At 45.2% G+C, this 14,923-nt stretch overlaps 1 protein-coding gene across 3 annotated transcripts in view; it reads left to right on the forward strand.

The window, feature by feature from the left end:
- Nucleotides 1–14,923, forward strand: part of Moca-cyp (nuclear cyclophilin protein Moca-cyp) — a 54,358-nt gene that overhangs the window by 20,219 nt on the left and 19,216 nt on the right. For all 3 annotated transcript variants that reach the window (XR_008612773.1, XM_050179457.2, XM_050179458.2), the window contains exons 9-14: nt 2,675–2,828; nt 4,577–4,708; nt 7,629–7,716; nt 11,756–11,898; nt 12,737–12,817; nt 13,959–14,415. Coding sequence is in view for 2 of the 3 variants with exons in the window: in XM_050179457.2 (XP_050035414.1) it covers nt 2,675–2,828; nt 4,577–4,708; nt 7,629–7,716; nt 11,756–11,898; nt 12,737–12,817; nt 13,959–14,415 (1,055 nt within the window). In the remaining variant the exon portion in view is untranslated. The remainder of the gene's footprint in view (nt 1–2,674; nt 2,829–4,576; nt 4,709–7,628; nt 7,717–11,755; nt 11,899–12,736; nt 12,818–13,958; nt 14,416–14,923) is intronic.

The raw sequence follows: 14,923 nt of genomic DNA on the forward strand, positions 1-14,923 counted from the left end.
TTTACTAGATGCCTGCAGAATGGCTCGAGCTCCCAGCATAATGGGCCTGCCCTCAGTTGTGAAGAAGCGTCGCAAGGTGGCGCTTGCGACCGACATTATTATCACAGTCGACAGGTGCTGCCAATGGCTGGTGACCCAGCTCATGGTGTCTGCTTGGTCGGTACCGCAGTGAAACGATGGTCGGCACAATCCTTTGGGTGCGCTTTTTAAAGGCTGGTTGTTTGGCTCTAGAATAGCTGTCGTCTGTAATGCCTGCAAACATACGCTGAGCTATGATTAAGGTTAATGGCCTTCGACGTTGGCGTGCACGCATGATGAAGATTTCGGAAGCCACGCGAGGTAGTTCCCAGTTGTTCCGCCAGCCACATGTGGCGCTCGTGACCAAAACTAGTGAAGAGGAGGAAAGGGAAAGTGTCTGGCAGCTGGTCTTTTGCTCATGCAGCTGGCATCTAGTAAAGGAGGCAATGGCCTGACTAACCCTGCTACTATTAGGTGGCGATAGCAGTGCAACCCCCGCGCTACCTTTCATAATATGCTGCAACCACACCGACCGCCGCTGGCACTTAGCTGTGGGGAGAAGCTGGATTACAGGAGACGCAAGAGCCATGCGCGGAAAACAGCATCGGGGGACTCGTGATAGTTGAGCATCCCCACAATGCGGACGGTTAAAATACCATTCCAGAAACCTCTCAGTGCTTGTTTTGCGCACAGAAAAAACTTAGTGTAAGAGAAAATTGCATCTGAAGAGTACGGATACCTTTAGTGCAATTCAAATCGCCCGCCCCCAAGTTGGGGAGTGGTGACGTTGCATAAGCGAGCTCCATCCTTTAGAACCCTCTGTAAGCAAAACGGTGCCCTACAGAAGGCGGTGCAGTTTTTTGTGCAAAATACAAACACATAGCCATTGAGAAACCGAGCCAAGATGTTGGATTCACTGCTGCAGCTGCTTTTGCTCAAGTAGCATGGACTGTTTGGGCATCCCACGACATCACGTAGACCTGGAAAGCTCTGCTGCTTGCGTTTTGTGGGAGTTTTGCGAGGCAGCAAAACCAGAGTAGCACTTAGCGATAATGAAACTACTGAAGCACAAAGGCACAGGCAGTGCAGAGTTGTCTGAAAACGAAACGTTTTGACCACCCGCATCGTTGTCAAGGGTAACGTCGAGTTGATTTTTTCTAAAAATCGAATAGAACTGGACAAGTAGCATTTTCTTCCATCTTATAATGGAATGCAATTAACTTTTTATGATGAGAAGTTGAGTGCCAGCGACAGAAATAAAATGAGGAGTGCCTTCGTCATCGGGCTAGTACTTTGATGTCCCTGGTGAGTCTTAAATTGTGTCCTGCATTTACCTCAATTTCCCGATTACTAAAACATTGTTCTCATTAATATTGAGGTCGTAGGTGTCCTCGAGCATTGATGTATCACTTCAGCTTGACTTAATATTTGCCTTTAGTGTCCCTTTCATCTTCAGTTCAGTCTTGTTTGTGTGCAGCAGTATAGTATCGTCCTGCACTTAAACATATCAGATCCAGACATATTCACATGCTTATATTTCTCTGTCATTGATGCTTCAGGGACTCTCAGAACTATCATATGATAAGGTCACCTGTACACACTTACAGAACTCGTGCCATGGTGTACATTCTGTCAGTTTGTGTTGTCCTTGTAATCTTGGACTGTTCTTTTTCATTTTATATGTATGACCAACTATGTCAAATCACGTTACAGCTCGTAACTATGCACTCATACGAAAGTTTTCCATGTATGGCTGCCCCCTTAAATATTTTAATATTTTAATGGTGATATCACAGTGCAAGTCGATGGCTTTGATGGTAGGCTGTAAACAATGCCATGAACATGCTTTTGGTTTCATATCTAATTGTAATGCGCAGGCGATTTTCGGACCCATTTTCTCTGAAAAAAGGTGCATGTTAGGTTCATGTAAATACGATATTCAATATGATAAAGTGAAATAACATTGCATCATGTGTTGTTGTTCTGGAGAATTGCATGCATCACAGGATTAAGTAGCATAGTGGTTAATTTAGGCATGGGCCACTATTCTGTTTGCTATTGTTGTGGAGTCATTTGATAAGCACAGAATATCAAATGCGCTATGGACCGTACGAAGGACATGTCGTGGTTCTTCATACAGCGATAAAGTGTTGTCTGAGAGTGATGATGATTGACATTAAGAAAATAAATTTACATTCTGTGAAGGTAAAGTTTGTTGGTTTCGTCCTTTTCACATTGCCAGAATCCTACGCTGGTATAATCCTAGGCACATATAGTTTTTCTTCTAAAGAATCGGGCGCGTGATAAATTTCTGTTTTATTTAAGAGCTATAATGTAATTTCTATGTTAGTTTCCTACTTTGAACTCTTAATCCAGTGTAGAAAATGCTAAAAAAAAAATCCCAAATAAATCAGCTGTGTTTTGATATTTTTTTCTGTCTCTTGTTTAATTTGACCTGCTGGATAATTGGACCAATTTCGTCAGTCCTGCCAAGATCGAATTGAAGCAAGTTAACTGTATTCGGACGGTGCAGGCTATTCGTCTAGGATCATGCATGGTATATACTGTTTCACAGCACAAAAGTGCAAGTGAGTGACGAGAAGTCCCGTTGAGAAACACCCTGCACCACAACCTCTCGGTGTTGCTATTTGTGCAGACAAGAAGCACAAGCGATCAGCATCCAATGCACCCAGTACTGGAGCAGAGGAAGGCTCTTCGGGGGAGAAGGCCTCGGAACACAAACACCGCAAGCACCACAAGCACCACTCCAAAAAGTCCCGCAAGGACAAGTCACGCAAACGGGACGCCAGGTGGGTTGTCATTGCTTGCATCTGTGCATTTGTGGTGTGGGTGGATTGCTCTGTGTTTGTAGAAGGTAGCTTGCTGAGTATGTGTCTTCCATCGTGGACTAGTCTGTTTGGTGTAGTTATTCAGCAGAGTTCATGAGGATCCTACACCTTTGAAAACTCTGAAATTTTTTGAATTGCTTAAACATCCTTGAATATTGCTTTAGGCCAAACTTAAGTGCAGTTTTGTTTTGACACACGTAGTGGTAGCTCAGTGGTTATGGCGTTGCGCTGCTGAGCTCGAGGTTGCAGAATAATCACTGCTGCAGCGGCTACATTGTAGTGGGGGTAAAATGCAAAAACATTTGTGGCTTTTAGGTTATGTACTCGTTAACCCTTTCGCTGTCGGACGTTTCTGGCCGTGACGCACCCCCAGTGTCGGCTTGGTTTCAGGGAATGAGCATAACAGGGAATGAACATAGCAATTTATTTTTGATTATGATTGGCATACAAATAACATAGTCAATGCAATATGCACATTTCAGTGTTCTGCAGCTGTTGTTAGTAAACATCATCATCATCATCAGCCTGACTATAAAATCTGTTCAACATCCGAATCTGACGATGCGGAACCCTCTTCGTCTCAAGCGACTTTGTCCGAGTCCGAATCCGAGCTCGGCTCGTATTCTGAATCGGAATTCAGCCACCGCTCCCATGAGCAGACGAACGTCCCGCGCGCCGAGCCATCCGAAAGTAACCGCGCGCAGGGAGGATGCGCTTTCAGTCGCCCGCGCAACGGAGAGAAATGGGACGTTGCGTGATCAAGAAGACAGAGGGAGATGAAAAAAGGCTAAACAAAGTTCGAAGGGCTTTACGTTTACTGCTGCAAGTCGGAAGCGAGGGTGCGGCGAGAGAGCGAAAGCAGCAATCGAGTCACCCTTTTTGGAGAGGCAACGGCACGTGCGCCTGAACTTGACGCGCCGTAGCAGGCACACCAACAGAAGAAAAATAAAAACCTTCAAACCAGCGGAGATTACAGAACAACCCTTGAACCCATAACCACACGCGCGCGACGCATGATCCAGCGAACGCGGAGCCACCGCGCCACTCAGCAAAGAGAAAGTGGGGAGTGGCAGTCGCACCGTACTCTTCAATACATGGGTTAACACAGGTCGGAGCGAATATACGAACTTGTAGAAAGAGTCAACAGATGGCGTGGCCAATCCAGGAGCGCCTGTTTTTGCGCTCAGGCGCGAAATTTTGAACGCACGATAGAGAACGTACCGGTACGTCAGTGACACCGTGGGGGGGAAGCGCGATGACGTACCGGTACGTCAGTGACAGCGAAAGGGTTAAAAAACCTGAGTTGGTCAAAATAATGTGGAGTTCCCCACTACAGCGTGCCTCGTGATCAGATTGCGATTGTGACTCGTAATAACCCAGAATTTAGTTCTTTTAGCCCTTGTAGGACATCTTGCCTTCTATTTATCTGACTGTCTTTTCTAGTTTCATTTTTAATGTAAAACTTGTATGTTTAAATGTCATAATGTGTTGAGCATAATCTTGCTAGTCAGTTACTTCTTTTCTTGATCAGGAATGTCCTTTCTACGTGTAGCTTTATATTGTATTGAACGATTGTTTGTTCAGCATTTGAAAACCGCTTTTTCCTACACTTGTAACATCATGTTGCTACGCTTCTGCTTTCTTGTTATTGCTGTGCTTTTTTTGAGCTAAGATTTCTCTCTGTCTGATTGGGGTCTCCCTTGTGGCAGTGGGGACAAGCAGGCAGACAAGGTGGACGACGACGCCGAGCAGTCCTTTGTCAAGCCTGAGGAGATACCTGAGGTCCCTGCAAACAACTTTTTGATGCGGCGTGTGCCTGATGAGCCGGCACCTAACTACATGTGAGTGCAACGATCTGCTGTTACTGCCAAAACTATCTTGCAGGCCGTGGCTGTCATTTCCCTGTCTTCTCTGCAGCAAATATGTCCAATTGAACAAGCCACACAAGGTGATGAGGCACGCCTCGCTTTGTAGCTTGACGACTTCTGAGGCTCGTTTAATTTAGGGCAGAGCAGTTAATGAAAGAAAGCCAGGAAAGTCAATCACAAAGTGATAAACGTAAACACTGGTGATCCTCCTGGAAGCAGCTCCTTAAAGCAAGTTGCCTGTACAGGTTTCTGTGCTCTAGACTGTGGGGACCCCTTGGACCTCCGTCTCCGGTTCACAAAACGACTTGGGTCATTAGGCCATGCAATCGCGGGGGGCACACTATTCTAGCCTTATTTTGGATAGCATACATTCCCCGCTATCGCTGGTGCCGGAGTGACGCAGAGCCTGCTGCTTGTGCACGGAGCTCATGTTACGTCGTGCGCCATGCATATGAACAGTGCCCGAAAACCGGGTCCCTGTTGCCCTCTCTTCAGCAGCTCTCTCTTTCAGCATCTGAAGCACACAGGCGCCTTCGCCTGGCAGGTTCAGCTTTGGTGCTCTTGGTTGTTAGACATGCGGACCCACTTGGTCCCGTGCCCCTTTGTGCGGCGGAGCTAGCTCAGAAGAGCCTGTGTGGCTGAGTGGACTTCCTGGGAGCTTTCATCCATAGTCTGAGACTGACACCCTAGTGCCGTAGCCCTTGTATTGTACCCGCCTTTTGTACATAACAGAGAATAGACCCTTTCGTATGTACCATGGCTAGAGTCGTTTCTACGCCTCGCCAGTGAGTCAGCGAAGCTGCCGCAGTGTCCCTTTGCATGCACTGTGGAGTGGGGACAAGATATGTGGCTCCTTAGAACTTGACTAGCTGGTACCAGGGACGTTAGCCCGAACTCCCACAAGATGAGCGGGCTGGGTACTGTGTATAGCCCCCTCTGCAGTGCCTTGCCATGTATGGTCGTGTTCAATATGAGGTGCAAAAACCGTGCCTATGGTTGAAGGTGCTCCAAGATTGCACGGTGGCGCTGACATACTAAAAATGGCAGAACTATACACACTTTCAATTATTGGTATTTATGAAACCAATTTTTCATACGTCAGAGCCATCATGCAATCTTGGAGCTCCTTTGACCACGAGCGAGCGCTTGTGTTGCAGCTCATACTGAATGCGACTGTGCATTGATTGGCCACTCTTCACTTTTCAGCTTCTAAGGTTTACCGCGCTTCATTCCAGAATTGCTGGGTTTACACGTCATACTCTGCATTGACAAGTGGTCCACTTTGTTTCATTGCCTGCTTTCCTTGAGCTTTGTTTTTTTCTTTTCGATCTGCCAGATATTTAGAGGCAATTGCATCTACAGTAGAACCTCGTTCACACATACTATAAAGAAAACACAAGAAAACATAGTCGAACCAACTTATAACGATCCCAAATATTTTGGTCTATCAATTATGACGATTAAATTTCAGTGCACTTAAGATTTTCCAACTCTGCCTATTGAAACTGCTTCCATTTATGATGAACATTTTTTAAATTGCCATACTGTTACAATGAACGCTTTGAATCTAGCCAAGGTAGAAAGAGGGCGCACGTGAAGTACCAAAGGACGTAAATGTGACCAAACTGGGTGCATGGGAGCACCCCTCATTCCAATCCAACCGTGACGGTGATAAGGCCTTCGAGATGAGCAAGCAACTGCCAGGCGCGGATTTCAGAAGCCGTGAAGGAAGTCACTCACTTTTGAGGCATGCCTTCAGGGAGGACGTGTACAGTATAAACAGCATGGCATGGGGGCATGCACTGGCATGTGTGCCTTTGCGATATTGGATGCCACGACGGCGGCGGCACTCTCGTCGACACCACGTGCGTTACACCTATTTATGTCCTTCCACCATGGGTACAACGACCGCTCAAGCGTTCCTGTCATTAACTTCGATACTCACATGACCCGAATTGGCAAGCACACTGTGCTACGTGCTGCCGCCACACAAAGTTGCAAAGGGTCGGCAGTTACAACGCCGTTATCAGGAGTTCACGATTTACCTACGCTTGGTTTACGCATTGCTGATTGCTGATAACAGTTCGCATTGATGTTCTACCTTTCGGACCTTGTATTTTTTTGCCCATAGTAATAAGTAATGTAAATTTCGCGGCTTCCTCAAGCTTATATTTGCGCTGCTCGAATTCGGTCTGGGTCAGCAGCTCCTTTGAGTGGGGCATTTTGGTGGGAAGTTTTGATGTGCCCACTTCATAAGAAGTGTTTTTGTAGCAGGAGACGCCAGTGCGATGTGCGTTCACATTGGTAGAGCTGGTAGGGCTTGATTAACCAGAGACGCACTGTTTTGTTTTTCTAATTCGTAGTGTTTTGAGACAGCAATCGGAAGCACGCTAGAATACAATGCTGCCAGAGCGAAATATGACACTCACTTCTTGCCGCCTGCAGCAGGGAACTGCGGCGTGCTTGGATTATCGCCTGTTAAAAGTGTGCAGTATGTCACACGCACTGTGAAACAGATAGGTTGAGATACTTATCACAATAGGGTTCGCGGTGATTGCTGTGAATGTAAGGTGTGACAATCCGCGAGGAATTTTGTTGGTACCCGGCCCAACGGACCGACGGGCGAGCCGACCGATGGGCCGACCGACGAACCGACCGACCGACCCTCTTGTCCTGCCTGCTGTTTTCGTTCTCATATCTAGCCCAACAGAAAACTCTCCTGGAATATGCAGTGATCATCGCTACTTGGCAGGCTGGTAAGGCAGCAGAGGAGTAGGTGTCGAGACTTCAAGATTTGTGCCATTGGGTTTGTTTCTCTTGTAAATCAAGTGAGGCAGCTCCTGCGTGATAGAGGTGACAGTGTTGCTGATGCGGCTTGTTTTCATCTTTGCAGGCAGCAAGGCCGTAGAATGGGGAGCTTCTACAGCCGTCGTCCTCAGGTCTCCCGCTCAGGCCGCAAGATCAAAGGCCGGGGCTTCATGGTGAGTTAGCCCATACTCCGTATGAAGCTTTTCTTCCTACTGCTGTGTAACAGCATGAATGTACGGTAGATAACCTGCCCACCGGTTATGCTGGTAAGAGCACTATGACATAGATGCATGAGGTTTGATTCCTGACTGCACTGGTCATATTTTGGCTGGTAAGAGCACTATGACATAGATGCATGAGGTTTGATTCCTGACTGCACTGGTCATATTTTGATGTGGACAGATTGCAAGATTCCTTGTGTGCCAGGCTTTGGGTGCATAATAAAGAATTCTTGGTGGTCACAATCAACCTGGGGCCTTCCACTACAGCATCTCTAAAATCCTGTGTGTGGTGTAACACTCAACTTGAAGCTTAGTGTGCAAGGGAAGCTTCGGTTGTAGCCACACTCACTTGGACTGCAACCCACAGTAAAAGTATATTGCAGCGATGGCAGGTTTAGGTGAGTAAGGCATGACAATGTCGTACACTCGAGACATCATTCATTGCTTGGATGATAAGCAAGCTGGCTCTAAGCGGAGTGGCATACTTTTATTTATTATCATACTCTCAAGGCCCGGAGGCATTACAGAGAGGAGGGGTGATTATTACAAATAAATTCGTTGATGAATATTCTTGAAGTTTGTGGCGTCAGAAATGGCAGTGATGGAGGAAGGGAGGTGGTTCCAGTCATTCGTCGTTCGTGGTAAAAAGGAATAAAAATAAACATTGGTGCGACAAGTGGGAACTTCAACCTTAAAACGATGATCCGTGCGTGACGATATGTGATTAGTGACGATATGAGATTAGTTCTTCCTTAAGTGTTTCGTTAGTGTAATAAACCGTAAGGAAAAGGCATAGGCGAAAGTATTTATAATGTAACTCTAGGTTAGGCAAACTAAGGGTTAGTTTCATTGACCAGACACTTGCATGATAAGAATAATTAGAAAGAATAAAACGTGCAGCTCAGTTTTGAATGGATTCGACGGTATTCTTTAGCTTTAGAGTAGAAGGGTCGAAAATGGCGCATGCATATTCGAGTTTGGGCCTCACTAAGGATTTGTACAGAAATAACTTGACAGCTGCAGTTGCCGACGAAAAATTACGCCGTGAAAACCCAAGCATGCAATTAGTGTTACCGTAAATGTCATTTATATTAATGTTCCGGTTAAGATCGTGTGTAGTATGGATACCAAGATATTTGTATGGTGAAACATTTTCTACAGGTATGTTGTTAATATTGTACGTAGGAAGGGTGGTATTTCTGACAGCATGCAGACACACGCATCGCCTTACATTTATTAGAATTGAGCTTCATTTGGGATCGAGAACACCATGATGCTACTATGCCAATGTCTGATTGAAGAGTATCGCAGTCGCAAGGGTTAGAAATGACACGATAGAGAACACAGTCATGGGCGAATAACTTAATTGATGATTTAATTTGGTCTGGGAGGTCATTAATATAAATTAAAGATAATAATGGTCCTAGAACTGACCCTTGCAGTACACTGGAGGTTACTCAACCAGTGGAAGACAAACATTCGTTAGCATAAACAAATTGTGAACGGTTAGACGAAAAACACTTAATCCAAGCAAGCACATTAGGATCAATATTGAGGTTACCTAACTTAGTTTGAAGTAATGCATGTGAAACAGTATCAAAGGCTTTGGCGAAGCTAAAAAAATGCAGTCAATAATAATGTTAGCATCCATCGCCTGGAATAAATCATTAGTGAATGACAAAAGCTGTGTTTCGCAGGAAGAGTGTTTTCTAAGTCCGTGTTGGTAGGGGGTAAAAAATAAGTTTGACTCAAGAAATTAAACCAGGTGGGAGTAAACTATGTGCTCCATTAATTTGCAGGGAACGCTGGTTAGGGGTATAGCTCTGTAATTAAGTGGGGAGTAACGATTACCAGACTTATGTATGGGAATCACCATCCCTGCCTTCCAATTGTTCGGAAGGATGGTGGTTTGAAGTGATTGAGCAAAGATTTCGCTCAGAATTATAGATGAATAAGTAATAGTTCCCTTAATAAATTTCGAGTTGATACCATCTACTCCAGTGCATGCAGAAACTTTTGAGGTCTGTATCAACTTTACAACGCCATCAAGGTCAATGGAAATAGGAAACATTGGAAAATAATATACGTCAGGAAAAACAGCGCTTGCGTACAGCACAGAATCCGAAAATACAGAGCTGAATGCGTCATTCAACACTTCACAACAGATGCTGCGATCGACAGGTTCGTTGTTGAGATCGCACAGTTCAATGGCACTAGATTCTTTCCTGTTGACCACACTCCGAAATTTCTGTGGGTTGTCTTTCAAGAAAGAAGGCAACGTGTGCTCATAAAATGTTTTTTTCGACTCAGCTACAACATTCTTGTAGTCGCTCAGTGCTATTGTGGAAGCATTCCAACGCTCATGATTGCCAGTTATTTTTGCTTGTTAGAAAAGCCTTTTCTTTTTGTTCAGTAAACGTATAAGACTCAAGTTGAACCAAGGTGTGCGAGAATTAGAATAAATAGGTTTTTGCGGGATGTACCGGTTAATTAAGGAGTTGGCTTTTTCTTTGAATATTCACCAGTTTTCTTCAACCGATCGGGAGTGGGAACTTGGAATGTAGCCAATGATGAAAGATTCTAGTTCGTTATTAATGGCAGCAAAATCAGCATTTCTATAATCACGAATAACTTTGGACAAGGTAACAGACGGGATGGTTAGCTGCAAATTACACTGGATTATACAATGGTTGCTAATACCCGGTAGGTAAGTTTGAGGCGAAACAAATTTCGGGGATGTAGTGAGGATTAAATCTAGGATAATAGTCGAGTGTGCTGAACGTCAAGTAGGCTTCAGAACAAGCTGGTGCTGGTTAAAATCGAGGCAAAGGCTGATGAATTTGGAATATTTAGAACAGCACTCTTGGGTTGAAGGGGGATCAGTATGCCAGTTAATGCCAAGAAAGTTAAAGTCCCCGAGGAGTATTAGTGGCGTGGATGGGTACCGTAAAATGAGACTATTTAAGGCATCCTGAAGGTCTAAATAAAATGCGTTAGGTGAAGAAGAGAGCCTGTAAACGACGCAAATAATAAATTTATTGCGTTTGAAGCCTATGCGCGTGCGCGCTAGCTCTAATGGTGACGCAAGCTGGGTTGCAGCAGTGGTAATTGAGTCACGAACACCGATAAGTACACTGCCACCAGACCGCACATCATGGTCATGTCGATAGAAATGGTAAAACACCCTCGCATTCCAAAATTTCACGGTCTTCAATTTTGCTAGAAAGCCATGTCTCTGTCAAGATAACAATATCGGCACTGCACGTGTCAACAACAGAAGATAAAGCATCCCGCTTGTTGCATACGCTGCAAATAGTTGAATACAAAAGAGATATTTTTTTCCACCGGACCATGACTCCGCTATGTTTGGGGATTGCTAGGGCCATCAGAAGGTGTATTTATGACAGAATTTGTTGAATGAAGTTTGTCTATGGCGATTTCGCAGACTCGATCAGTTACCGAACAGTAAACGTGAGTTTTTTTTTGCAGATTTGTAGACTGTTAAAGGCGTAGCATATATTTCTGTCTGCTAGCCTTTCCGAATTCAATCAACTTTTTATTTGACAAGCGTGTGGCACGGCAGTAGTCTTTGCTAACACAAATACCAGAACCTTTGAAATTTTTTCGCTCAGTGAAAACCTTTTGCTTATGCTTTGAGGACGAGAATTTTACGGTTGTAGGCCGGTGTTTATTTACTACGTAGGAACCCAGCCTGTTGGCGCGCGATATGGCTTTGTCTATTAAAGTTATCTGTAGTAAACTGGTAAGGCAGTTTACCCTTGTAGTTTATCACTTACCCTCCGTAAGTGATAGAAGTTGGCTTACCTCTTGTTGAATATGGTTGGGCAACAAGCTCATTCATGAGTGATGGGGGCAAATGTGATTTGAAATCCTTACACAATTTTATCACAATGGTTTCATTAGCGAAGCGCCATTGCTGCATCCATGCATGGTCTAATGCAAATGCTACATCATCTATACTGGCATGTAGCGCTACCGGACACCATCACCTGAAGGCAGTCGTTCTGGAAGCGAGACACCACCTCACTGGAGGCAGGCACAAGCACGGATGCGGCCCCTCCGTGACTACCTTGAGCTACAGGATGGCGAGGAAGAGGGTGGCCGAGAAGAACAGTGAGTGTGCTTTGGCAGACCTTTTGTACTTGCCACTGGCATTGTACAGCTAGCAGACCCACCATGTATGCCCCACAGCTGCAATTTCAAGTGAATATAGCCACAGGGACCGGTTGTGCATCTTTGTTAAACTGCTGCAACACAGTTGAACCAATCAATATCTGATGCAAAGAGTGTTAAGCTGTAGCAGCACCTTTGCTATTTCTTGTGGAATTCTTTGTGGGGATGGGGCCATAATACAGTCCCCGGCCAATAATTCGAACACGACAGGGACTGCCAAAAAGTCTGCATAATCGAGAGTCCAAAATATTGGATTCACCGGAAAAGAAGTGCCTTTATCCCAAAAGTAGTCAACAGATTCAACATTGTGATCTAAAAACAATGTGTTTGTCTCTACTGATCCAGGTTTACTGCCATTTGCGTGCTGCACCTAAAGCTAAACCACGGTCAATAATGTGCCTATGTATCCCATAAAAGGTGTGTAAAAATGTGTGCTATCCCCCACCCCTCCCTTTCCTCACATTATCATTGTCACAACAAAGATTAAAGGATGCGACAACTCAATATCCCAGGCCATTGTTGCAGTGCACGCCTCTGTGTTTCAATCTGCATGAACACAAACGCAACATTCTGGTGCACGCGCATCGGGGGGGGGGGGGGGGGGTATTCTGTAAGAGTCCAATTAGTGGACTGTCCATTTCAACTGCTGCTGATTAGCTGGGGCCGCTCTTCCAATCAGCACATCAGCAGCAGCCGAAACGGACAGTCCATTAGGTGGACTCTTGCAGAACACCCCTCCAGGTCTCAACAGTTTGCCACTAAACCTCGCTGCTTGCAGGGTACCTGAGGAGGGAGAGCTCACCAATCATACGGAGCAGGCCTCGAAAGAAAAGGAAAAAGAAAATAGATCACGGCGTAGGTGAGATGCACACCACACATCTTAAAAAGTTACTGTTATAGTAATTTTTGTTTAACCGAGTGGCTGTCTCTCGTGCTGTTCCAGCAGTATTTCCCTTGTGTGCCATTGAAAGGACAGCAGACACAGTTGGAGAAAAGGGATGGAATTTTCTAGCAGTGAAAAGATAGGTAATGCTGTTGAGTGTGAGCTTAAATTAGATGTAGGTAAACAGTCTGTGTGCAGCAAGAGAGAAACTGTTATGTTCTCTGTCCATTACTTAATTTTGCTAGTCAGTTGTTAATGCCACAGAAGTGCACTGAAAAAAAAAAAATTTTTTTTTTTTGATCAAGTGCTTTTAAAGTGGCCCTGAACCACTTTTTATCGATGAGGAGAAACGAATTTTAAGTTAAAATAGGCTAGTTCAGAAATACTTTGCCACAAAACAAACTTCAATGCGTTCAGCAGAAGTGGAGTTATTGGCAATCAAACACGGCCTTCGCGGTGCACCTTCCTCAATGTCTTGCACTGCAAAGGCTATGGCAGAGCAGGGCGTGCCTACAGTGCACCATCTTTTAAATGTCGCCATGGCACGCAGTTCAAATTTCATTTTGTATGTTACCATAAACACCGCTAGTTCAATTTTGGTGCCTACGACACGCTAAACATAAGCCAAACGCAGTTCTCCTCAGTGAGCCACAGTGCGCTTAGCCAGTGGACTTGTCGCAGCACCCCGTGGCAGCTGTGGTATCTACACTATCTATGGGAATCCGCTTTATTACGAAATAAAGCGTCCAGAAGAGTCTGAGGAGAGGCTTCTGTTGAAAAGAGAGCATTTGAGAGAAAGGTGACATTGCGCTGTGCTTGTGAGCTCTAACTGCCTACGAAAGCAAGAGTACGTGGAGATGTTCACAGCAGCGTATGCTCTCTGTGGATTATGTTATTTCACCACGACCAAGGAGTGGTTCAGGACCCAGTATTGTATTGTAGAAAGGCATGAATTTATTCGTGTCGCTCTAAAGGTGGTATTGTAAGCTAGTCTTAAAAGGGCAAGAGTGTCAGAAAGGGGATCTTATGAATGCTAGAAATATGGTGCTCCATAAAATATGTAGCTTAGAAAGCACAGTGCAAATGCATTTTTTGTTTCTATCTTTTGTTCTCGCAGCCCAAGTCTCTCAGATAAGCGGCGAGAGCGACGTGATCGGAATGTTGACCGCAATCACGACAGAAACCAAGACAGAAACCAAGACAGAAATCAAGACAGAAATCAAGACAGAAATCGTGACCGCTACAGAGACAGGCGAGAACGCCGCGATCGGGACACAAGCCGTCGGTCACCACACCGAAACACCCAGGACGAAAACCAGCCACTGCCTGGTGGGGACGAGCAGCCGCGGCGGCGGCAGCGTAAGTTTGAGGAAGACCCACGGTCCAAGAAGACTTCGAGGGAGGAGCGATCACCAAGAAGACGTTCCCGTTCACCTAGGGAGCGGCAGACACGGCAGCGGCCCAATGAAGACAAGAGTGGTGGAAAGCCATCAGGGTCTAGGCAACACGATGTCCTGACAACATCCAACAAGGAGAGGAGCCGTGAAAACAAGGCAAAGTCTCCTCAGAGCAGTGTAAGCATTTATTTCACATGGAAGACTTGCTCTGTTGTTGTTTCTTGTGTCCTTCTTTTTGTTTTTACAGCCAAAGCCACTTATAATGATACAGTCGACTACCGTTATTTCAACCCTGATGGGACCGCCAAAGTTGATTCAAATATCTGGCGGTTCGAATTGAACAAGGTGCAGAAAAAACATCATAACACACTGCTAATTCATTTGGCAGTACTTGCCTGATTCTAAAAGCCCCGAATCAAATGCACGTCTGCTTTCTATCTGTTCAAAGTAGAAAATTAACGTAGAAATTACGTTAAAGCTCCTACACAAAGTAGAAATAGTGAAGCAAGAAAAATGGGCGCTGGTCTACTATGTGTTGCACAGTGGCGGCTGGTTTTCTAAAATCAGTTCCACCGCAATACAGCCGTGTTACGTGGCAATGCATACAAATGCGACATACATACACATACATGTACCGGGGTAGGGTTGGGGGGGGGGGGGGGGTTGGCTTTGGCCTTGGCCTTGT

This window comes from Dermacentor andersoni, chromosome 5, assembly GCF_023375885.2.
Source record: "Dermacentor andersoni chromosome 5, qqDerAnde1_hic_scaffold, whole genome shotgun sequence".
Classification (NCBI taxonomy): Eukaryota; Metazoa; Arthropoda; class Arachnida; order Ixodida; family Ixodidae; genus Dermacentor; species Dermacentor andersoni.